Source organism: Amphiprion ocellaris, chromosome 12, assembly GCF_022539595.1.
Source record: "Amphiprion ocellaris isolate individual 3 ecotype Okinawa chromosome 12, ASM2253959v1, whole genome shotgun sequence".
In the NCBI taxonomy this organism is placed as follows: Eukaryota; Metazoa; Chordata; class Actinopteri; family Pomacentridae; genus Amphiprion; species Amphiprion ocellaris.
In genome coordinates this window covers 10,842,288-10,867,753 of record NC_072777.1, presented here as the reverse complement: position 1 = coordinate 10,867,753, position 25,466 = coordinate 10,842,288, and the positions used below count along the sequence as shown (strand labels likewise).

The 25,466-nt window shown below is 39.7% G+C and overlaps 1 protein-coding gene across 3 annotated transcripts in view; it reads right to left on the bottom strand.

Annotated features, from left to right (window-relative positions):
• Positions 1-1,495: 1,495 nt before the first annotated feature.
• Positions 1,496-25,466, bottom strand: part of col12a1b (collagen, type XII, alpha 1b) — a 155,239-nt gene continuing 131,268 nt past the window's right edge. For 2 of the 3 annotated variants that reach the window (XM_023287660.3, XM_035955995.2), the window contains 13 exons: positions 21,677-21,763; positions 19,135-19,188; positions 18,657-18,752; positions 16,402-16,455; positions 13,741-13,794; positions 13,588-13,641; positions 13,196-13,267; positions 13,067-13,102; positions 12,356-12,422; positions 11,922-12,107; positions 10,068-10,136; positions 6,265-6,435; positions 1,496-2,451 (listed from right to left, as the gene is read on the bottom strand). In XM_023287660.3, coding sequence (XP_023143428.2) covers positions 2,333-2,451; positions 6,265-6,435; positions 10,068-10,136; positions 11,922-12,107; positions 12,356-12,422; positions 13,067-13,102; positions 13,196-13,267; positions 13,588-13,641; positions 13,741-13,794; positions 16,402-16,455; positions 18,657-18,752; positions 19,135-19,188; positions 21,677-21,763 — 1,119 coding nt within the window. In that variant the 3' untranslated portion in view covers positions 1,496-2,332. Of the gene's footprint in view, positions 5,191-6,264; positions 6,436-10,067; positions 10,137-11,921; positions 12,108-12,355; positions 12,423-13,066; positions 13,103-13,195; positions 13,268-13,587; positions 13,642-13,740; positions 13,795-16,401; positions 16,456-18,656; positions 18,753-19,134; positions 19,189-21,676; positions 21,764-25,466 lie in introns of all 3 variants that reach the window. The other variant, XM_035955996.2, reaches the window with a different exon arrangement.

The following is a 25,466-nucleotide window of genomic DNA, read 5'->3' as shown; positions in this document are numbered from 1 at the left end:
AGCGTTCAAAGAGGTAAATGAGTAAAGCACAAGAAGACACTTTTTCCAATTTCCTGACTGCCATATTTATGCCTGTCTTCCCAAGTTGCTCAGGGATGGAGGTCTTTCCCTCAGAGAAATAAAACGGTGCACATGTGCAGATGACCCTTTTAAAAACCTTAACTGTGGTCTGTCTGCACCCGTTGGCACAGCCTGGAGCCTGCAAGCTTCATTTACCACTGATGTATACAGTGAGGGTCAACTGGACTCTTCCTCTAATTCTAGCTAGCCAGTAGTCCTAAGTGCTCCTCTGTTTGTGCAAATGCTCCCCTAGTTTGTATCAGTTCCTCTCTAGTGTCCTTGACTAGAGCGCCGCTCTAATCGGCCTAAATTTCCAGGTGGCCTTGATGAAGAAAATAGCACACCTTTTGCTACCAGTGTCACATGTCACCCCCTTTATGGGTTGTTAGCCACAATTCTTTTATCTTAGTTATTTGTTACTGTCTGTCAATTTTAAGTCTTATTGCCCTGCAGTTTGCCCAATAGGCTCAATTGTCCCTGTAGTTCCTCTTATTAGCCAGACTGCCCTTCAAGTGCTCAACTAAGTGCTCCTCTTAATGACTCCATATCTCCTTCTAGTTAGTCAGTAACCCACAATATCTGATCAAAATGCCCCTGTAGATGGCTGGAGTACATCTGACTGGCCCAAGTGAACCTCAAGTCCTCCCAAGGACCCCAGGGTTCCTCTCTCACTGGCCACTGGCCCACAGATGAGCACAAGTGCCTTCCTTGTTAGTGTGAAAGCCCTTGAAGTGACCCTCTAGTTAGCTCCACTAGTTGTCCTGGTGCTGCTCTAGTTTGGCTGTTTATCCAGGTGCGATTCTAGTTAATGTTTCTCATCTGTCTCCTTCTGGTTGGCCTAGGTAGCCCTCTAGTCAGTTCAAGTGACCCACTAGTTGGCGTGACTGTAATTCTGACTAGCTATTCTAGTTAGTACAAATGCAGCTCTAGTTGGCCTTTGCAGTGTATATATTGTCCTTCAGTCTGCCCTAAAGGCTCAAGTGCCCACTACTGACTGTTGTAGTCAGCTAAATTGCCGTGCAAGTTCTCGGCGCTGCTCTTGTTAACTCCAGGTGCCCTTCTAGTTAGTGAGTTCCCCCCAGTATCTGGTCAAAGTTTGCCTCTAGCTGGTCTGAGCGCATCTGATTGGCCCAAGTGCCTTTCAAGTAAACGTCTAGTCAAAACCAGTTTCCTTCAAGTACTCATCTAGTAAAATGCTCCTGTCCCTAAGTGCTCTTCTTGATGGCCTAAGTGCTCCTCTAGATCCAACAGCTAATCCAGCCCCTCTCTTGAGTCTAAGTGCCTGAATAGTTATCCCAAGTCCGCCCCAAACATCTAGTAAATGCTGCTTTGTTCAATCCACACTGGAGTGATAAAAACCCGCCCACTTTGCTTCAGCTCATGTCCTTTACTGAGTCTGATCAGACTGCTGAGACACAAAGAAAACACACAGGCGTAGATTTTCAGTAGTTTTATTGAAAAATGCCTCTTCTGTTCTCAGAAATAAATAAGAAAATAAGGCTGTGGAATTCACAATCTGCAGTTTAAACATGAAGCAGCAATACCATTTCCATAGTGTTGCAGGCAGGCTTCAACTGCATTCGATACTGAGAAAATGACAAGAATGACAACAACTATATTCTGGTTAAAACAAAATGAAATGTAACAAAACATGTACTAAATATACACCACAGACATGCAATTCCACCGATGGTAAAATTAGCTGTGACGGAATAAAGGAAAACTGATAAATATCAAGTCTAGAGATACAAAATGAAAGCGGTGTTTAACTGCGATAATGAAACTGAGCCGACAACACTGAACTGAATGAGAAGGGTTATATTGAACATACTGGATCAACTGTGACAGAAGAAATCTCTTTTCTCGTCTGATGTCCCGAAACTGTGAACATTTCTTTCCTGCGCTACCATCGCTAGCTTTGTTACAATGAGTGCACTGGTCAACACTGCTGGTCAATACAAAGACGGTGCAAATATGTTACAAGCAAAAGACATAAGTGGTGAAGGAAAGCTCACAGGTTTTCATGAATGATTTTTTTTCTTCCACTTTTCAAATTTTGCCTAACAATCCTCCTTAAACTCCTTCCCTCCCTCTGTCCGTCCGTCCAAACCCTTCACCTGCCACAAAAAGGAATATTCACATACATTTAAAGGCATTTAAAGGTATTTTCCAATAAATCTGAGGTGTCAAACCCCATTTTTTTGTGTATAATTCCAACAACAAACACAGGTTGAACAAGAAAAAAAAACAGAAAAAGAGGGCACGGCTTGTCTTATGATGTTGACCTGTTGGATGCCTTTCTTGATAGTGATCTCTTTCGACGCTGGTTTTGCAACACCTCCTCCTCGGGGACTGGGACTACTCGGGTGTCGGGTTCAGGTGGGTATCGGCCTGCTCGGAGATAGTGTTTGGGCCAGTTGAGCGTGAGTTGGCAAATTTCCTCTCAAATTGTCTCAGCATGCACAAGAAGAACTGGTTAATGTGATGTTTCTGGCTGGCTGCTAGCTCAAGCACCGACACAGGGGATTAGTAATCAGCAGGGGCGTGGCCAAGGGGTTTCTGAGGCGGTGGCTTGTGTGACACAGCAGGTGGTACAGTCCAATTTATTCCTCTTTTTGCCTAAATGGTCATCACTCATAACTGGAAGTGGTAGCATTTGTGGTCTGAACAGCCATAATAAGCCAATCACAGCAACTAGATATGTGGCCAGATTGACTTTTTCATGTCTTATGTTGCTTGAAAAAACTGGTGGGAAAAAAAAATGAGAAGGTCACAAGAACTACAAAACACACTGCTCAGTTGCAATCAGGCTATTTAAGGCCAACTGGTAGTCTAAGCTACAGCTAACTTAGTCATTTTTCCTGTCAGTTTTGATGCTCCTTAAGAGTTTCAGTTGTTTTAACAATCAAATATCTAAATCTTAAAGGGCAAAATATAAACACAAGAGAAAGTCTGTATAGAATCTCAGTCATCAAAGTTCTTCAATAAAAGACCCCTAGACTTCTCTTTTGTTGACTTGAAGACATTTCATCTCCCATCCAAGAGGCTTTCTCAGTTCTGACTGACTGGTGGAGTCTCATGTATTCTAACTTCCAACTCTCAAGGCTCATGTCCAGGTTCCAACTCAAGACTCAGATGCCTTTACAGCACCATGGGGTCTATGACTCCACTTATCGGGTAACTCTGTCACAGTCCTGGGATCCCTCCCCACACAGTTTAACCACCATCAGCACTTTGAGACATTCCTCATGTGGCAGTCTGACAACCATTCACATCTTGAGGAACACATGTTTTGGGTTGTTAAAGAGCAGTGGGCGTTGCACATTGGGGATTAGAATAAGTACCAAGGAATCCCCATCAGTCAGTTAGATCTAAGGAAGCCTCATGGATGAGAAGTAAAACTTCTGCAAGAATCAACAATTTTGAGGTTTGAGGGCACATAGGAACACTATAGAAACTAGTCCTGCTGAAAGCTGACTAGGCTACAGCTGTCCCAGGAGAAACTAGGAGGATTGGTAAACCTGCTGTGTGGAACTGAGAGATTTATTTGAAGCCAATAGACTTAATTAGTATTGTTTTAACTTACTTGGTTTTACTGAAAGGGACAATCATTTATTTGTAAAAGTTCAACAGTACAGCTTTAAATTCAATATTTTTACATTTAAAAAGGTGTGACACACATGATGTCAGTTTAAAGTACACTTAAAGTGATGAGTCGATCTCAGGTTTTGATCGAATTAATCAATTAAATGTTCAAGTCATTTTTTTTTTTTACAACAAAAAAAAAATGATATATTTCCCTGATTCCTGCTTCTCAACAGGGAAGGTTTACTGTTTCTGGACTCATTTCTTAATGATTAGAACAAAAATTATATTTTACACTTAAATAGTAACTGGACAAACTTCCTCTGTTACCACGGTACTAAACAGTTTGTGATGAGATATTGCCAAAATGAAATCTTTAATCTACAGAATTTCTCAGACATGCCTCGTATGAATCGTTACTGGTTGAGACATCACCAAAGCCACAAATGCAAACCAATCAACCATCAGATTTAATGATTGTGGGATCAGGTCACCCAAGGCCCCCTTGGACACGCCCTTGGTAATATTTCAGTACATTAATGTCCTCCCTTTGTGCTGATGTTAGAAGTCCAGGTGTTAGTCTGATTACAGAGTCAGGTGACTTTATCACAAAAGAATTACCAACACTGCCATTTCTCCACAAATCATTCATTTACAAATTACAACAAAACATTTCTACATAAAAATCAAGTACAAGTTCTTCTACCATCAGCCTGCAGAGACTTCTTTGGGATTGCATTGTTAGCATTCTATACCATACAGAGACCGTATATGTGGTTTGGAGAGGAATGTAAAATAAAACCAATAAAAAAGGAAAAGCAAATTGTTTTTTAACATGAAGTGGTAAATTTAAACCTGTAGGGTCATGTGCAGAAGTGGTTCAGTGTGGCCCTGAGCAGTTTAAAACAGCTACAGACACATGGGCAGGAAAATAAAAAGAATAAAAAATGGCGTTTATGTCGGCATTCAGCAAGCAGCAGGTTGTTGTTTGCAAGGCACAAGCTCTAAAACTACAGATGTTAAAGAGTGGATTTAGTGGACTGGATTCAAACATCATTTACAAGGCACACATTAGTTTATTTACATGTCACATGAAGAGAAAGGCTGTTAACAGAGTTTCTGCTGCTGCTGCTGCTGTTGCTGGTGATGCTGCGGTGGCTGCACTGGTTTCTCTGCTACAAATCCACCTTTGTTAGTATTTGTTTGGGTTGTTTGTTGTTGTTGTTTGGTGCATGCTCCTCCACTCAACTGAAGGTTTCTTTGTTTGGTCTTTGGCTTCAAGATGCAAACAGGCCACTAAACAGGTCGGTGCCATCACCGCTGCTGCTGGTGCTGTTTTGTTCTACTGGCTGTGAGTCGTTGTTAGTACTGGTTCCCTCTTTGTTGTTGTTGTTTTTCAGCACAGTTTGTTAATTGTTTCCTTTGGCGGTTATCCCTTAAACAGCTCTAGAGTGTGTGAGCAAGTGTTTCAGTTACAGGGCTTTTGCTTTTTCAGGAAGTCAGTGAAAGCAGCACAGGTGGCATAACAAGTCTACTATGGTGAACCTGAAACAGGCCAAAGAGGATGGAAGGTGTCAGTCAGGTCAAAGCAGGAGACAGTGGGTAAACAACTTCTACGTGTCTCTAATGATTAGTGACTACAAGTTTCATACATGCATTAATCCTCTGACATTTTGAAAAATGCACATCTTCCTGTGTAAACCAGAGTCAGATGAGTGAGTTTCTTCTGTGTTTCCACTACAGAGATAGGAGGTCCATGCTATGTTAGCCTAGCTTAGCACAAACACTAGTCTCTGTGTTGCTGACATCTGAATTCAAGATCACTCCTGGATGGTAGATCAGAGATTGCTGGGCTGTTGCTGTAACCGCTGTCTGAAAGCACCTTCTCAGGCCTTGATTATACTACTGTGTGGAGACACACACTGATGACTGCAGACGCCTAGTTGTTACTAAGTATCATAATCAGATCATTGTAGTCTTGAGAGATAGACAACAAAATCTAATATTGTAGGTCTCTTACTTTCTGGCATTTATTGCTGCAGTGGATTAAAGTTGTACAGGTCGACAGGCTCGCCAATAGAAGTGCAAAATAGAGACGCAGGTTTAGAGAACAACCACTGTGTGCAGAGTTAGTAAATTACACTTGTTCTCTGAGGAATATAAAGTTTAGCTTATTCTATAAGACACCCTGTTTTAATTTAACTAAAGAAATGTATTAATAAAGTTGTCTAAAAAGCTGTACAAAAACTTTACCAATACCAAACAGTCAGAGGACTAAATCATAATTTTAAGAGTCAAACTGGTGAAACCTGTGGATTCTGTTCATGAACAGATCCCAGTTTTCATAGAGCTCTTATAGTGACTGTCAAACTGGTAACTAGCTGGTTAGTTATTCAGACATTAGGCAGTTTTGAATGTGTTGGGTATTTTTCTTTTGTTAGAGTGTAGTTACCCTCTTCTTCCAGTCTTTGCTATGCTAAGCTAATCACATCCAGGACCCAAACTCATCTGCCTCCAGGGACAACAGGAAAAAATGCATCTCCTAAAATGTTTCAGATATTTTTGATGCCGGATTGAGAGCTGATTGGAAACAGTGGCTGTGCATTTCTCTTTACGTACCTACGTATCCTTGCCCGTTGTAAGGAATACCAACACACTGAGAAGAGTCGCAATATCCAGCAGGTCCAGGAGGCCCGCGGATTCCAGCGTAGCCTGGACGTCCAGGTGGACCGCGAGGTCCAGCAGAGCCTGATGGTCCTGGAGCTCCTGTCCTGCTTTCTCCTGGTGGACCTGGTGAGAAAAAAAAAACACCTGATGATCAGTAAAACATTTACAAAACTCATGGGCAGACATAGATGATGCAGTTACACGTGTGTTTAGTTGTCAGTATTATGTCTAAAAGGCTTCCTCGGGTGTGAAAGTTGTTCAAGTCACATGCGAGCCATTTACCAGCAAAGCATCATTACGAGTCTTTAGGGTCAACAGAGTTGGTCTTGAAGCTGCATTGAAGTGCGAACACTACATTGGGTGGATGTACAGTGGTGGGAAAAAGTTTTGAACACCCTTAAAATTTCACACAATCTCAAAAATTATCATGAAATATTTGAGGAAATCTTTTTTAGGTTTAAAAAGGTGTGGCTGCATTAGAGAGACACGAGCAAATACAAATATGTATTTTTTTGTTTAATGTTTACAAGAAAATCTAACAAGACTAAATTTTACCAAAATGACCCAATACTCAGAATTTCTTATTTTTATGGAACTAATCAGTTTTAAGTTTTTAATGGCTTTTTTAGGATTTTTTTTTGCATTACGGCTGTGATTGCACTAAAAGAAATTGCACTTCGAGTGATTTTTTTTTTTTTTTTTTTAAAGTTATTTTTTTGGCCTTTTTGTCAGCTTTATTAGACAGGCGCAGTGAGAGAGAGACAGGAAACAAGAGTCAGGAGAAGACATGCAGCAAAGGGCCGCGAGCGGGAATCGAACCCGGGCCAGCTGCGTCGGGGACCAGCCCCTGTACATGGGTCGCCCGCTCAACGCGTTGAGCTATACGGGCGCCCACTTCGAGTGATTCTTAAAGCAATATTTCACAAATCTATGGGGTGTTCGAAAACTTTTTTCCACCACTGTATGTATCAGTATGGTCCATTTTTTATCACATTCTTTAGAGCCTTCCATCTTTTTTCTTCTTTTTCGTGCAAAAAATACAAAAAAAAAAAAAAGTTTTCCTGTATAACATGGCACTAAATGGAATACCTCTGGTGTGTGGAATGTTGGCTGGATAACATTAGGTGTCATCTCAATGAGGTTTAGGAAACCACGATTATTTTCTGACATTGTACAGACAGAAGGATTAACGGAGAGAAGACATTACTCAAGAGGGATTATTGAAGAGATGATCAACAATGAAAATAACAGCTGTATCTTTGTATTTTGCAGCCCCAACTTGTAGCATGACTCCAAAATAAAGGAGAAATGCTTCAATACATTTAGCAGATTTCAAGATGAATTTGTCCAAATGGTGCAGAACGAACTGATGCAGACAGAAACCCACTTTGATGCTTCATCAGGTGTAGAAGTTTTAATGAAACGCTGAGGCTCAACGTGACTGTACTCTATGTGGTTCAGTGTTTTTATCATTCCAACTACAGAAACCTGTTTATGACTCTTGTTATTAGATTAATTTAGAGAGATGAATTCATTTTATTATATTGCTGTAAAACTGCCTCTGTAAAAACTCCAGGCAGTGTTTTATGATCTTTGAACTAAACAGATAATTATGGTTCAGTATTATCGCGGCGCTCAACTCCAGCTGGAAACATAACAAACCTAGCTGCTGCTGACAGTCTCGGGCACAACGTTAGGAACAGAAAAACAAAATGTAAACTATGAGGGGAAAAAGAAGCAGGATTTGCTGATCCTTTTTCCTCCTCTGCGTTATGTCTAGACTTGGACAAAGCCGGATTGGAAAGTTTCCTGACCGGCTGTCTCCTCCTAACCGTCCTCAGCATGTGTTGTGAATGAGGATCTTCCTCCTTTTCCAACTCAACCCTGTTAGTCTCACACAACGGACTTTTCTTCTTCTTCTGTCTGATGGGCTGGATTGTCTCAGAGTTGGGAGGTTGCAGTTGGATTACAGAAGGACTGGGTGATGTGTAATTAGATGGACAGGGTGACTTCAGGGTTTTGTGCTTGTTGAGTTTTGTTGGGAAGTGACATCCTGATAGTTTGTAACTCATATATTGGGATCTTAACCGCCAATTTAGAGCTTAAAGTTACAACCCCACAGCTCCATCTGGTTAAATCACCACTTAAAGACTAACTACACCCTTAAAGTCTGCAAGAAGCCTCCTACCCAGCTGCTACTCCACAATAAATTGAATCTACTGCTCATAGAGCCTGGATTTTTCAGTGAACGAGGAGGTGTGGATGCCATTTTAACTATTTCTAACCAATAATTTAACTTTATTTTGATGGGAAAACCACTTCAGACAGAAATTGTTAATCCATGTCTGGGTTAGGGTTAGATCTTTTAAGAAATGAAATGTTGGTCAGACACATGGAGCTGATATTAACAGCCAAAGTGAAGCTGCTGGAAAGAGTCTGATAGAGTTTTGACAAGCTGTATATCATTTGTTCTCTGGAAATTGAAAAAAAACTATTTGTTTTTATGTTATTCATTTATAAATCCACCACAAAAAACAATAAAAGATTGTTTGTCATACTTTCAATTTAATGCTCCAGTCAAAAACAGAACATTGGGCAACAGATTGAATTGCATTTTGGTATTTATTCTGTCTGATTTGCGTAACCAAAACCTGCTGAGACGGTCACGCTACCTGACTTTATGCAGTGAATACGAGCTTGAATGCTTTATGAATATTTTGTAAAATGTCATACATTTAAATTCTTTACTTGTGTGAACAGAAACTTCAACAAGAAGCAAGGAGTTTAATATTGCCATGGATACAGCGAGTCAGACTGTGGGCAGCAACATGAGCAACATTTCTTATGTTTCATACATTTTGATAATCGACGCTCATCAAATGAACGACTAAAAGTTTCTTCTTTCTGGTTAACGTTGGATGAACTGACAACTACAAGTGAAATATTTTGATGCTGAAGAAATCTTAGAAACCTGATGATTTTCAGACAGCTTCTGAAACGTGTCAGTTCCTGCACTCATAGCGTGTCATACATTAACAGAAGCATAGTGTTAGCAACAAAAAAAGAGGAAAAAAACAATGAGTTTTATGTGTCAAGATGTTTTCTTATTTATCTTATAACAACATCCAAAGTGAAGTTATAACAAGGTAGTTCTTGTTATAAACCACGTCTTATTTTGCTATAAACGCTAGAAATGCTTCACATTATAATCAGATAACTCAGATTGTAAAAATGGAAAACAAGGTTAAATAGAGGAAAATTGATGATTTACACAATTTGATGAAGCTAAACTTCAATCTTGGGTTAAGGCATGATGAAATGATGTTGTTCTGACTCAAGTAGATAGAGGTCAGTTGAATATTATTATATATTATTTTGTAGTTAGGGAGTGACCAGAGGATTCACCTGAACTCAACTTTCAACCAAGCAGACAGAAATAAAAAAATTGTAAACATTAAAGGTTGTTTTTACGGTTGCAAATACAAATATATGTGATCATGCTTTGAGCACAATTTGATATATCTTCATAGTAATTTTATCATAATCAATATTTGCTAGTTGATTATCTCCTGCTTCTGTTCTGTGGCAAATTTAGCAAGTAGTTTTATAGACGATGTGACAAATCAGGTATTGAGTAAAACCCACAGCGGGTGCTTTCGATTGTTATTATCTGTCAGATTTTGCTGCAGGCTGTGATCTGAATAACATTTTGTTTATTTTGGGTTTATATGTTGTTATAAGACTTTGAGACGTACCTGCAGGCCCCCTCGGTCCTTTCTGTCCGACTCCTGAAGGTCCTCGATCACCTTTCTCTCCTGCGGGGCCTGAAGGAAACACAGAATCGGCAGTGCGGGAGTTACAGATCAAAATGTTTTCTAACAAGTTAGCTTCCTAAATGAACACAAGGCACTCATTTATTATTGTGATCAGGGGGCAAATTCAAAATCAGGTTGAGCTGCTTAGGACTGACCCTGATGGCGCTTTTTGACTAAAGACTAAAAATGAATCTTTAAAAAGATTTCCAATTGTTGCTGAGCTGAGAGTTGTCTTGCCAGTGCATTAGGATTGTGACATGGTTTTAGTGTTCTGGCTGTGAAATCCAGCATAATGGATTTGAAATGTGATGTTGATTTCTTCAACAGTAGACTAAGGCTAAAGTTTAAATAACAGATTAACAGTAGAAGCAACACGGCAAAATGTAAAATGTTGGGTAAATCAAAGTAAACATAAAAAGTGACATTTAATATTTGGTGCAAGACTCCTGGTATCGTCTCTGCTGGTAGTCTGCAGGGTTTGTACTGCAGTCTGCTTCCTCTTTGGCTCATTTCAGTGGCCCTCAGTCTGGTCTTCAACAGTGAAACACATGAACAGTTGGACGGATGTCATGGAACTGAATTGTCCGGCCAAGAACACGACCCTAAAGCCTCCTGTGGGTGCTTTGTCTGTATGTTAAGCGTCGTTGTTCTGTTGTACTGTATTTAAAAGCATGTGTGAGACAGACACTGTTCATCTGACATTAAATCTGAGAGTCTATAACACAAATTCATAGTCACTGCTCTCCTCTAACCCACTGCACTGCAACACAAAGCCAAAACTATAAAAAACACGTCACTTACAGCTGGACTGTAAGTGTCAGATGTTGATATTTGTCTGCACGAGCTCCAGCATGTTTACTGCTGTTGGCAGCAAGCACTCGGTCTTATCCTCCAAACACAATAATGGTTTTCTAGTGGTGTAAGTGATGTAAAGCATGAAAGCTCCTGCTTCAGATCTGCCTCCATCTCAGTACAGTCTAGTGTTGTCTTGGGAATATGTGCCGTCTTAACTGTAATTAAAAGTTTACCATCCTCATCTTCTGGAATATTTTTCCCCCCACAGCGACAAAAGACAAGCAGAAAGTAGAGCAACTCCCTGACAACAAGTAGAAAATAGCGCATTGCTGGTGGTTTTACTCCTTATCTTTTCGTGTCAATTTCTAATTCACTACATTTAAGGGGAAAATATTGTATCATTTACACAGCATTACAGTTACTGTGTACTTTACAGTTCAAAACAAGAACTTATAGAATATTGTGCTTATCATGTTGAATGAGTAGCAGGCTATTTTGATATAATTTAGTTTAGTTTTCAAGAGAAAATGTCAAACATTTCATTTTTTACAAAGCAATTAATCAATTCTTCCAAAAAATAATAAGACTAATAAGCAAGTGAATCCTTAATTAAATCATGTTAAATCATGTTGCAACTGCTAATAAAATAGTTTAAAATTATCAGGTAAAACAGTAAAACCCTGTTTTGTCTCAAAGTTTTTTTGTTCATTCTTAAAGTACATTTTCAGTGCAGGACTTCAACTTGCACTAGATTGACATTTTGGAATTGGTACCTTCTGCCTCAATCTGGAGTGAAAACCTGAGATGAGTGATGAAGTCCAGCCTCTTTAACTTCTTGTGATGGTTTAGTGCATTTTAAACAAACCTGCTGCAGAACAAATAATCACTGTTTTTCTGTCTGCACTCTAGCTGTAGAAATCATTTGAGTCCAGGTTTATTTTTCTCCCTGCATTAACAATATGAGCCAGCGTCCTGTGCAGCAGATAGACCAGGTCCTACCTCTCTCTCCCTGCTGGCCTGGTAATCCAGGACTTCCGGGGAAACCGTTCCTTCCTGCGGCGCCTGGCTCTCCACGGGGTCCCTGCCTGCCAGAAGGTCCGGGAGGCCCTGGAGGGCCCGGGTTATTGCTGCGGTACATGCCGTTGGGGATCTGGTTCAGTAATGTGTTGACACGAGTCATTTGTTCTGAAACATTAAAGAGCAAAAAGGAGCATTACAGCAAACCCACACAGTCAGTGGCAGACTTACTGGGTCATGAAAGATGAGGTGCAGTTTGCAGTCTGACTCCCAGAACAACCTCCAAATTAAGTTCAGGAAAAATAAATTCTGCTGCTTTTAACCATGTACATTTGTGTTGTTGATCCTTAGTTTCAAATGGAAAGAACTTTGGGTGAACTTGTTTTAAATGTGCTGCATAAATAAAGGTGACTTACCATTGACTAACTGCACGCACACTTGTCTGGCAATGGATCGCATCATGTTCTGAGGAGCAAAGTCGCCCTGAGTGGAGAGAGGCAGGGTTCAAAATTCAGGAAACTCTTTCACAATAAAACATTTCTGTAAAGCTTAGTGGCTCAGAATAAAGCTACTGATTTAGTTCACTCAAATCCCCTTGTTCTGTATTTCCATTATTTTTATTCCATGCTGGCTTTCTGTATTAATGTGTCTATCTGTCAAGCTTCCCGTGTGTCTGGACAATTATGAACAGTACTTCCCATGAGTACTTGCATGAAAAAACACAGGTGGACCTTATCTGGTGTTGTAATAAGCACTTAGTTTTCCTTTAGTCAAGTATTTGCCCTGATGAAGGACTGACAGCTTTGCTCTTTGATGTAATACTTGAGTATTTTATGATTTAGACATCCAGCATTGTATCATTAGTGCAATGACCCTCGTAAATATAAATACAACCAGGTCATGAGGCGCAATGCTGACTCCTAGAATCTTATTTTCTTATTAATTTAACACAATGTGCCACATCTGTTTTGTTTCAAATCAGCTGAACTCATTTCTAGAAAATTCATGAAACACAGGAGACTGGTTTTGTGGAGATCTTTTCCTGTTTTCATCAGCCTGACTGCCTCATTAATATATTTTTTAGCATTGTTGCCAAAATGAATTAAGAATAGTTCATGTTTACTCACTCTCTCTCCCTTGTCTCCCTTGGGACCTAAAGCACCCTGAAACAAGAAAAACAAAACTGTTGACACCATTCAAACACAACATGCTGCTGGCTAAACACTCAGTTTTGCCCTGACAGCAAAAACACTTACAGGAGCTCCGGAGTCTCCGGGATTTCCTGGTTTTCCTGCAGCACCTGGTATTCCAGGAGATCCCGGAGGACCCTGCAAGGAAACAAAGAAAAGCAGTCAAACATCAGAAAACAGTGCCACTGGACCAGAAGATGAATTTAGATAAGCTTCTTCTCATGATTTTAAAAAACACTCAAAGCCATTTGATCTGTCTGATCATCTGTTGTGATAAAAAGTTCAAGAATCCTCTTTATGATTAAAGATCTTGTTAATCTGGGAGGAGAAAATAATGAGTAATGTTTCTCCTTTGTAAAACTGGAGACAGTCTTTGAGCAAGGCACTTAGATTGTTGTTCAGGTTTACGTGCCCTGCAGCTCCCAGGTGTAGATGTTTCAAACCATTAAAAGTCTTACCATGGGCCCTGCGGGGCCTCTGGGTCCGGCTGGTCCTTCCTTTCCTATAGGTCCCTGGAAATATAAGATCAGGACTGAGAACCTGAACCGATACTGTTCATGTTTAATGAATGAGTGCATGGTTGCCATTAAAACCAGCCTGTCTGTACTCACCCTTACTCCCACTGCTCCGATGGGGCCGACAGCACCAGGAGGACCCGGTGAACCCTGCAAACACAAGAAAACATTTCAAATCAAAGCCTGTTTTACTTTCTGTGCCCTATATTACAAAGAGGCCACTTCTGCTGCAATCGACCAACTCGAACTGGTTTGTTTCAGCACCGGATTTCTGCGTGTTGACCAGCAAATCTAATTTTTTGCGCTCATTTGCTCAGAAACCCTGCTCACTATTTTTATTGTCAGTCCTCTGTAGTCTTTGATGCCTTGGCATAAGATTTACAAGGCACAAAATATATTCCAGATCCGTTTTATTGGCCATTATAAACCAGGGCCTGCGTGGTCTGCAAGTCATTAAATGCATGTTGCCATAGCATCTGCTCCAACATGGTCACCTGCAGCCTGTCGCTCCATCAACACCCTCCACGTGGAGATACACTCAGCAGCTTTGTTTTACAGGAACAAAATGCTGATTAATCACCCGCACTCATGAGTGTGCAGCTTTGTGATGCTTTGCATGAACACTGCAGTCGCTCTGTACCTGAAAGGCCACAGGTTTGATTCCCACAACTTGTTCCAGTGTCCTTGAGCCGAAACACTCGGATGAGCAGGAAGTTAAATTGCTCCAGTGTGTAGCAGGTTGGTCTTTAACTGGTGGAAACATTTGTTGGAGAAGCTAGTTAAGTGAAACTTCAGTAGGTGGCACCAAATTCCCTTAGTTTTCCCAGCTAGCTAGGCTACACAAATTAAATTAATTAGCAAGAACTCCACATCTGCATGACCAAAATGAGAAAGAGACGCTTGAAGTAAGATATCCATCATCAAGAGAGAGTGAGATTTGAAAAACTCTTTAATGTCAACTGATCAAAATTCTAAATTGGAGCAACGGGTCACACTTGGTCCTGGTATCTGGCTGCAGAGTGGAAAGGATTATTGTGAGGAATAAATGAAGGTGTTGCAATATTATGAAAGACCTTGCTGCTGGCAAACACAAAGTGGTCTTGTCATTTCATGGACATATCTGACGGAGCTCTGATCCATAACCAAGGCAATGTGCATATGGTTAAATACTGTCTGAATTAAGCTCAATCAGACTAACCTGGTTATACGCTTAAGTTTACAAACAATTTACTGTTGCAGTTGGTCTGAAATCACTGCCACTTCTTAAAGGAGAAGTCAGATGCTAAGTATCCCTGAGTGGAGATCCCTAATGCAGTCCGTAAAACTGTTATTTCAGTCAATATTTAAGTAACTGTTTGGTATAAGAAGGCTTAAATTCTAGATTCCAGCTTCTTGCTTTTGAATATTTTTTTTGTTTTTTTCATCCACTATGACAGTAAATTGAATATTTTTTGAATTGTGAACAAAATGAGTGTTTCCCAAAGTGTCATCCTTGGCTTTTGGAAACAATGATCGACATTTTCCCCCATTTTCTTACCCTGTATAGACCAAACAACTAATTGATTAATAGAGAAAAATAATCAATAGAGCTATCAACAATGGAAGCAATCATTAGTTGCAGCCTTAATATAAGTAGAGATACTGTGTTTCTTAACAGCATTGGACCAGAGATTATTCTTTGGCTGGTTTACTAGTTAGCTAACCTCAACTCTGTCACCTATCGACCATCTGCCTCTGTTGCAGCTCTTCTTCTGAAAAGTTCTGTGCAGTTAAAACTCTAACTTGAAGCACTAAACGCTGCAGTCCGCATTTTTGGAGAGCAATTCTTTTGAAATCCTCTAAGGGTTGAACTCAAAGAAGCAAACAAACACTAATTTACAGGTCAACCAAGGGCACCAGTAGGGTTCAGTATTTGCTTGTGACATGTGCCTATGAACAGATTTAATGGATCTGATCTTCACTGAGCTCTGAGTGACAGAAAATACTGAAGGCCTGGAGGAACCTGATCATTAGTTTTAAGGCATTTCAGGCGTCGTCTGCCCTGTTATGCGATCGTTAATGTGATCAGATCTTTAACCTTTGCTCTATGTCATCTGTCTTAACCTTCTCTCTAGCTGCCCTGTACAAATAATGAGTTTCCTTCTTTCTCAGGCTTATAATGAAGTTGCAGTATTCATCAATAAGGCATCAGCTAAAGAGAAAAACTAAATGGATTAAACTCTGACTTCTACCTTCTTTCCACATCATAAAACTTACAGATGAGGTGCTTCATTCCAGAGAGATATGAATGTGCTACCTGATATCTGTAACTCAATATCTCAAAAACACAGACAGTTTCATCCTGTTCAGAGCTCTCAGTATGACTCAGAGCTACAACAGTGACCCGTGATGTTCTTTCACTTCATGCCAACGAAGCTTAGGTGTCATTTTCTTCTTCCAGTTCCTTGTGTATTCCCAGATAAAACAAACTGCATTAAATGTAAGATGTAGCAGCTGACCGCATGCCGACACTTAACCAGCGTCGTTAATCAAGGCGACTTGTTCTTGGCTTCCGCTGTGCAGAAATTTAATTTAAAAGTAATATTCAGAGACCTGCTGCCTCTTTTTCTCTCTGGATCCTCCCCAGCTGGAAAAGCTTCTGCGTGCAGCCACATGGCCACACAGCAGAGTAGTAGTCAGATCTGGAATTATCTCCGTTTCCTGTTTCAAATATACAAACAGAAATCCTTTTTTATCTTAAGCTAGAGCTGCACTTACTTTCTGTCCAGGCAAGCCAGAGTCACCGGGGTCTCCCTTTGGTCCAGGACGGCCCTGAAGGCAGAAAACGACAACATGAATGAATGAATGACTGAACACCATGACTGACAGCAACAGGGATGGAGCTGTGATAGATCTAGGACAGGATGTATTCAGTGGTGGCACAATTACTTTAATCCGCTATGATGCATCATTATTCACAAATATGATCAGAGACACAGTTTGTTTCATTTTGGATCTGATCACTGCTTGGAAAGATCACCAGAATAGTAAAGCACAAGTTATACTTAATTATTTAAATCTGTCTAAAACCAGTGTCTGACTTCATATGAACGGGGAAACATCATTTTTGTTTGCTGTATGTTTACCTCCTCTTCATACTGGCTGCTCGAAAACTCGGGAAACAAGATCCACTGTCTATGCTTTGTGTAAAATTAATGATTATCTGAAGTTAGAATGAGGCTTTGGCAGTCTGGATTAGAGGAATCAAGTACAATATACTGTCTGCAGCGGAGAGAATCTGACACTAACGACTGGATTATGGTCTCCTAGAATCTGACTCAGAATCTGTTTGTAGTCGATCCGAACAGCCACTAGAAGTTGGAGTGAAAAGTTGGCTGTTGCAGACATTGAGGGAAGGAGGAAGCATGATGCTGTTTAAAAATGGGGATAATGCCACATATTTCCTCTACAGGGAGACACTCAGAGTGTTTTACTGAGCTGTTCACACATAAAGTTGAATAGCAAATGCCACGCTCTAACCTCCACCCTGCTGGCCAATCACAGCATGAGTACATGTTAGATCATCACTTTCATAAAATCAGAGGTAATAGGCGGCATTTAACCCTGAGTCCAAACCTCAGAAACATTAGCCCATCTGAAGTTCAGTTAAGATATGCCATAAATCTGGATTATAAAGACTTTGGAAGATGGTTTTGGAAAATTTGTTTAACTGACGAATCTCTGCTTGGACTTGTATTTCCTCCTCCCTTTTTTAAATCAGCAAAGAAGTCATTTCTGGTCACTACTGGCCAGCAGTAACGTGCTTTCTTAAAGTGATAAACATTACAAATGAAGGCTAATTCTGTGTCAGTCGTCAGATTAAGGGGCTCTCTGATAAAAACGCCATTTGAGAGTGAAAAGAAACAATAAATACGTGTTGGCTGGCCGTTTTTTTTTTTTTTTAATCAGTGTTGAGTTTATCCTACAGAAATAATTTAGTAGGTTGTGTCAGGTCAGTCTTCCAGTTAAATTCTGATTCATATATCAATAGTTATAATGTGTCTTAGGTGACTTAGCAGATCTGAATTAAGATGTCTAAATAAAGTAGCTTATATTGAACATAAAGTGTAAAGCAACACAGATACAGACATTTTTTCAGTATGATGCCTTTGAGTGAGTATTTTCTGATGCTCATCCCATTTTCACATTATTATAATTAGGCTGAAAAATCAGTTTCAAATGATTATTGATCTTTCAGTTGTAGTTATTTATAACTGATGTAATTTTCTAATGTTGTAGGTTGAAAGAAATTAGAGTTCATCAGAGATTCATAAAGATTTGAACCTGAATTACTAACTGAAATCTCGCTAAAAAATCCAGCTGTCAAAATCCAGACGAGAGAACCTCTGAGTTGATAAAATCCTATTACGCTCATCTGTTTTACCTTCATTTATTCCTGCATGCTTGGTAATCTGATGGTAATTTGGGAACATCAATCAGACTTTTTAAGTTCAAATACAAATTTGTAAACTATACAGTAATTTACAGCCAGTATGTAACTCAAACAATGAAAGTGTGTCCCCTCAGGTTCTGAAAACAAACTTACAGCCTTGACCAATCAGATGCTTTAAAATCTTAATCTGCAAATATCTGGGAAGAACAGCTGCCAGACAAATAGGGTTCGAAGCAGCAGAAAATGTACAGACGTAGTATGAATGCACTTTGTTACTTTCCATGAGCGTCTGTCTGTCTACCGTAACCTTTCTGGAGACAGAACGAGGAAACATTTCAGTTTAATCCGGGTACGTCTCCTCTCCGAGGTGGAAATCCAAGCATTGATTTATTACCATTCAGTGATATGAAGACTTTGGGTCTTCTTGGTATCACTTCTTTGCCTCAGACATGAAAGAATGTGAGTCTCTGCCACAGATACTCCCCAGCTTGTAAATTCCCTCCCTGATAAATCATCAAATAATCCATGCACCAGTGTGTGTGTGTGTGTGTGTTTGTGTCAGGTGTGTTTATAGACGTACAGCCTCTCCTGGAATCGACATCCCGCTCGGTCCTTGAGGTCCAGGCAGACCCATGGGCCCAGGTGGTCCGTTATCTCCTCGTGGCCCCATTGGTCCCTGTGAAATACAAAAAGAAGGTCAGATAAGAAATATTTAAACACAGGCGGAGTTTGTTGTTGATATGTGCTGATAGCTCTCGTCCCAGTTCAAGTATGCTACTGTTGCAATCTGTGGAAAAGGCCGGCAGGAGTCGAGGAATGCTGATCGAACCGAACCTCCCCTCCGTATCAGAGAGACAGAGCGAAAGCACTCAGTCAATAAGTGGAATCAGATGTGCTTGCCCTCTTCAAAGCTTTTGTACTTTAAACAATCTTATGTTTTCATCGAGGCCAGATAGCTGAAGACAGAACAAAAATGTGCCGTGGATTTTCTTCTCGTCAGCGTTCATGTAAAGGTGAAGCAGCAGGATCATGGATGAGGGTTTTCTAGAGGTACTTACAGCAGGACCGGCCTCTCCTCTTTCACCTCGGGGGCCTTTGCTGCCAGGTGCACCCTGAGGAGGGAGAAACAATTGTTAACACAACAGAGACAAGAGGAAACCAAAGGTGTGGAAAACATCCAACTAGTTTTGGATCCTTGAACATTCATAATAAAAACACATTTAGTTATTATTTAGTGATTTAGCATTGCACTCCTTCAATATTGTCAGAATCAAGATAAAAGGAAAAAAAAGATCAGAAATATTGTCTGTTTATATTAAATACAGTCTCCCTTGTTTAAATGCAGTGTGGCAGAGTCAGGTGTGTGATACTAATGGCAGCTAATGTAGCCTGCAGCACCGACGAGGAGCAGCTGCAGATGTTTACAGATGTTATTACTTTTCAAATAGACTGACTGAAGAGACATTTATCACTTCACACAGCTCCCTTTAACTCTAAAGTCTGTTTTTAGTAGACCCTGATATGCAAATTCCATTAAAAAAACCTAGAATATGACTTTGGTCAAATGTTGAAAGCGCTGACTATTTTGACATTTAACTGAGTGCTTTTGAATTGCCTCAGCAGAACCATGAAATGTTATTCATACTTTAGTTAGAAATATTGTATTAAAAGAAATGAAATGCAGTGACAGTTAATATTTTGCAGACTTACAAATCTTTTGTGTCTTTGCAGATACATTTCTGAAGAATGCTTCCTTGTGAGGTTAATAGGAAGCATATTCCAGGTGGCACTGTGTCTATTTAAAAGGTTTTTCTGTAAGTATTGTTAAACAAACTAGATTCAGCAGCTACAGTGTGGATCCAGATTTTACATTCAACATTAAATAAATAAATGCATTTCCAAAATGTAAACTTCACAGGAAGCAAAAAAATCTGCCTTGTTTCTGTTCAATGACACGTAATGGAACAGATTCTAGTGAACTTGGAGAAAAGGATTTCATCAGACATTTGCAGATTTTCATGCTTTTAGTTTGTTTATTTCCAATTTTACAGATTTAATGTTCTGACAGTCCACACATGTTCCACTGTGAACTGTTTTACTTTTTCACTTAAGCACATTATGCTCTTAAAGGCTGTTTTCCTGAGCAAAGAAATGCAGGAATTTTGTTTGTACTGGAAAATTTTTTTTTACCGTGGTGTTGCTTCTACCTAATGCATGGGTAAAAGCTCTCACATGTCTGGATATTTATGGTTATTTAAATACTGTATGTTGAACAAGGGAGAATACTGCACCCTGAGGCGTATTAACCACAGGAAACCTTTTTGCAATGCCTCATAAAGTCTTTAAAGAGAGGGGAGAAGGTAAACGGTGGTGCCTGTCTGACAGTTGATGGATGAACCTCCAGCCTCCTTCTCCTCCCTCTGACTGCAATGTAAGGATAAAGCTGCTGTTAAGTACTTTTCAAAACTGAACTACAGTAGTAGCAGGATGTATTAAACTTCAGCACCAAGTCAATGCAAAAATTCTAACTGGTACTTTTATGGTACTGTAGATGCTGCAGGTGTTGAGATATTGGACAACAACAACATGTGGTGAGGCAGCAGCAGGTGTAGGAGCAGATCTGCTGACCTGTTTTGATTTGATGATCAGAGACAAGTTATGATAAAAACCAGACCGTGTCACAAAGGGGGAAACATTTCAAACTTATGTGAAGCACCTGAAAAACAGACATCCAGATGTGTTTGCAGAATCAAAGCTGAAAGTGTTTCAGTTCTTACTTCATATTAACAGCAACGGTGTCATAATGTTACTGTTACTGGACTGTGACATCTGTTGTAGCAGATGTTGCGTGTTTCACAAAGGGAAACAGCGGTAGCGCATACTAGCACTGAACAATCTGGGCAAAATATCCGATCACCACTTTTCTGACAAATAGTACGATTTTATTTGCAATATTATTTGTTTTAAAGTCAGATTTTAGTGCAATATTCATTGTCTGATATATGTAAAACATGATGAGACATTATGACAAGACACATGATCAAAAGTGTAACTGTCACACAATGAAAACTGCATGAATTGTAAAACCACTGACAAAACAGTTTAAACCCAGGTTAAGACATGTGCGTGACATATAGTCTACATTGCAGTGATTGTGATTTTCAACAATTTCATTGTTTTAAATTGTGATTTTGATTTTAAAATGATTAATTGTTCTTCTAGGTCCTGCTGTCATTAATCTTCAGTCTGTCAAAACATAACATTGTGTATGTGTATTAGCATGTTGAAACGCAGTAATTTGATTGATTACTTGTATTAGATTTTGTAGTTTTGATACTGGCTGCCAGATTTCTGACATCATTACATCCCTTTGTGGTACTACAATGTAGCTTAACTTCAACTAGAAAAAAACATTACTAGTAAACATAATCCAATCAGCTGGCGTATTTCTCTGTTAAACATATTAGCATAGGAGACAGGTTTAAGCTCTCAGATAAATGTAATGGAAATTTAGAAAAAAAAAACAAAAAAACAATTAATTTAGAGTAGAGAAATACAGAGTCATATAAAGGCTAAAAGGTGGATAGAGGTGATTCTCACCACTGGTCCCTGAGGTCCTTGCTGCCCGGTGCCCTCTGAGGTGCAGGTACAGGAGTTGGGAAGAGAAGGACACTTCAACTCATCTCTCTGTTGGAAAAGCAAGCAGGCGATTTAAGAGTCAAACAACAGCAGAGACAAAAAGATGAGACACTTAGTGAAGTGAATCATCCTGAATCGAAGAGGATCCAAGTTCGTGCTCATTACACTTGGACTTGAGCTCACATCTAATAGTGTCTGTGTCGCTTCATTTGCAGCAGATGAGTCTTACAGTCATGGTTCAAATATAAGGCATTACCAGTCACTGTCATTAACTGAGTGAGCATCATGAAAAGATCCGCAAAAGAAAGAAGAACTGAAGTTTCCTGAAGCACGTTTTGTCCTTGTGTGCCCCCGAAAAATATTTCACAAAACTGCATGCCACTCCAGACTCAAGACAGAATCTGTAGGTGAAACTCTTGCAAAAGGCAAACAGCAGAGCCAAGACTGTGATCTGTAATGCCCTGCAGTGACGTTTACTGGAGCCGCTCCACCGCCAAAGAAAATCAGAACAAATCTGTGGGCACAGTGACAGCACCCTGGGTGATTTTCCAGTAGGAGGAGGCACATTTTCTGCTCCAGAGATTTCAGCACGACAATGAAATCAAGGATTTTCGAAAGTAAAACCCTAATAGAGCTGGTTTAGGAACTTAAACGCCTTAAAGCCTCCTGAATGGAGTGTAGAGAAGGAATGAGGACTTTTTAAGGTAGCACAAGCTTTCACTGAGGAGACGTTCAAGGGACAAAATATCATCTTGAACTGCAACATCAGCTGATTAATCAACTGACATTTTTTTTTAAAAACAACAACACTAGACTTCTAATGGTTCAAATTACTTAAAAGTGAAGATCCTGTGAGATTTTGTCATATATGTAAAGTGAATATCTTTTGGTTTTAGACTGTTAGTTGGAAAAAAAACAAGGCATTTGAAGAGAAGATGAATTGATAAATAAAACAAAACCTTACTTGTCAAATATAGAATTATTAGCAGGACTTCAATATAAAGAGCTCTTGAAAATCTCACATCTGCTTGTTTATGCTTCACTTTAAGATCATCAATAAATCATTGGCTGAATATGAAACAGTGTTGCTAGGCTGGTATTTAACCTTTAGTGAGGCTAGCAGTTTCTCCCTGCTTTAAGTCTTTATGCAAAGCTCAGCTGACCTGTCATGACTCCAGCCTCATATTTAACACACAGACATGACACTGATTATAATCTTTTTGCAAAATGTTCAATTTTGTGTTTTGCGCAGCTTCTTGAGAGTGCAAAGTTAGCATGTCCCGTTAGGTGGTTTTCTAATGCAGCAACCCGGATCATGTGTGAAATGGTGCGAATATTTACAGTAGTAGCTGTCAATGTCTGCCTTTCTGTTTCCAATATGGATTTGACAGTTTTGACTGCGATGTTAACAGTTAATGTGCCAATCAACAACATCGTATTTAATGAACACAGTCATCACTGGAGGTTTGCTATGTTAGTCTATATGGTGATTTTTTGTTGGTACTGATGTGAGTTAATGAGTGTTAGAGAGAACACTGCTGCTCGATGAGAACATTACACATTTTATTAAGGTATCTAAGGGCCTTTTCACACCTTAAAGTCTGATCCAAGGTTCATGTTTCTGTTGTTGTCACCTACATGGGCTGCTTCTCCCTGTGCTTGACAGTGATTGGTTTAAAAATGAGAGCCCAGAATGCTATCCATGTCAACATAAAAAATAAACAATTTCATTTGACAACCGAACTGCGCTCCTTTGTATACTGCTGCTTTACACCTTTTTTCTGGGTGGCTCCAAACTCTCATATCCTCTCACTCTTATCCTCTGCTGCCTGTGAAAGAGCCCCAAAATTACTTTAAATCTAATGTACTGATAATAAATTCTATGTGATGAATCTTTACCGAGACTTAAATGAAATTAAATGAAGTTCTGGCTCTCTGGGTTTAGTTATTGGAAACATTTGTTCAACTTTACATCTTTACTGTAGATTTCTCAGTTCACACAGGACATTTACTTCACATGGATGTGAAACTCCTGCAGTCTGGGTGCGTATTTCCACTGAGTCCACACTGATCCATTCAGTATGGATCATTTGTAACCGTCAGCAAAACAGCCCAATCAAGCAGCTGTCCCTGCTCTGCTGCAGTTGAGATAATAATCCACCAGAGTTGAATTCTTTTCAAAATGTTTTGGACGTCCGACTGCAGACGTGCTGTGCTCAGACAAGGCTTTATTTGTTACAGCGTCTCTGGAGATCTCTGCTGGGACTGAAGTGAGAAACCTTCACGTTGAGAAACGCCAGAGTCCAGCCGCTAAACAACAGCCTGAACTGTGCTGCGTTTAAAAATCTCATACTGTAGCTGTTGCTGATGCCCAAATATTTAACTGCCTTAAAACAAATGTTCCTCTCTTTTACCCCCAGAGAGATCCTGACAAACACCAGGATGTATTTTCACAGGAGTTAATGTTTAAATCTGCCATGGATAGTTACTGTAAATATGTTGCTGCTTGTCTTTTTATGTCCCGTACAAATCATGAACAATATCTGTTAAACTTTTTCTTTTTACTCGCATTGCCTTACGTGTCCTCATAAAACTGCAGGTAATTAAATGGGAGAATATTAAAGGAAAACGAATTGTTCCTTAAGGGTTTAAGTTTTTAAAACTGTGACTATCGTGCAAATCTTTCAGGAAAACATCTTCCTTACCAACCTATTTGTCAAAGTCTGAGGATGCAGCCAACACCTTGAATAGGATTTAAAGCTGCACCGATAAATAGTTTGAGATTTACATTAAATCAATGGAGAAATATCTCCTGCCTTTTAAAACCCCTCGACTCTACTGACAGTTTCAGTATCTTCCTGCTCTCTCAACAGGTTTTACAGCCCACAACTCCCCAGCTAGAGACGAGCTGGTGAACACAGTGAAGCACTTAGCAGTTCAAGAGCCACGTATTCCCTCACAAGTTAGTGGAGACCAAAACCAGAGCTAAAGAAGACATAAATTCATCCCATGGAAACAATCCTGACTCTAATAGAATTATAATGCTGCTGTGTGCAGCAACAGGTTTGCCAGCTTAAGCTCTTTATGCTGCTTCCATGGAGCAAAAAATATGAAACTCAATTACATTCTCATTTAAATCAAATCATTTTGCAAACTAAGAATGAGGGAATGTTCACACGAGCCAAATTGCAGCTTAAAGTAGTATCTTAACTTACAGGGTACAGACAGAAAGCAACACATTGATATAAAGGAGGTTTCAACTCTCTGATAAAGGAATGATTTGTGTTAAGTTGCTGATCTTATTAAAAAAAACCTCTAAGATGGCATATCATGTTATCAGTTGTAATATTCGGTTACATCAGACTGTTTGTGTCTAAGCTGCATCTTGTTCATCATCCAGATCTTAACACTGAAGCTGATGGATAAAATTTTATCACAACGGTACAACAATTGACAGGAATGGCGACCACAGCTGAGAAAATGTCATCCATTGTTTTCTTTAGCTCCTTAAAATCAGTGTTCCAGAACATGTTTACAACACAAACTGTTGGTGAATTTACAAGTCTTAGCTGCTGTTTGAGTTGTGCTTTGTGTTACATTTCACACTGCATTGTTCCTTCATCAGATGGCTCACACTCGCACTACATTTCATATATACCCTGTTTATTTTTCTCTGTGATTTCAGCCAGTTCTGACTTTGATTACAAGTCCTGTGCTTTGATCTGCTGCAGAGTCAAAAAATCAAGGACAC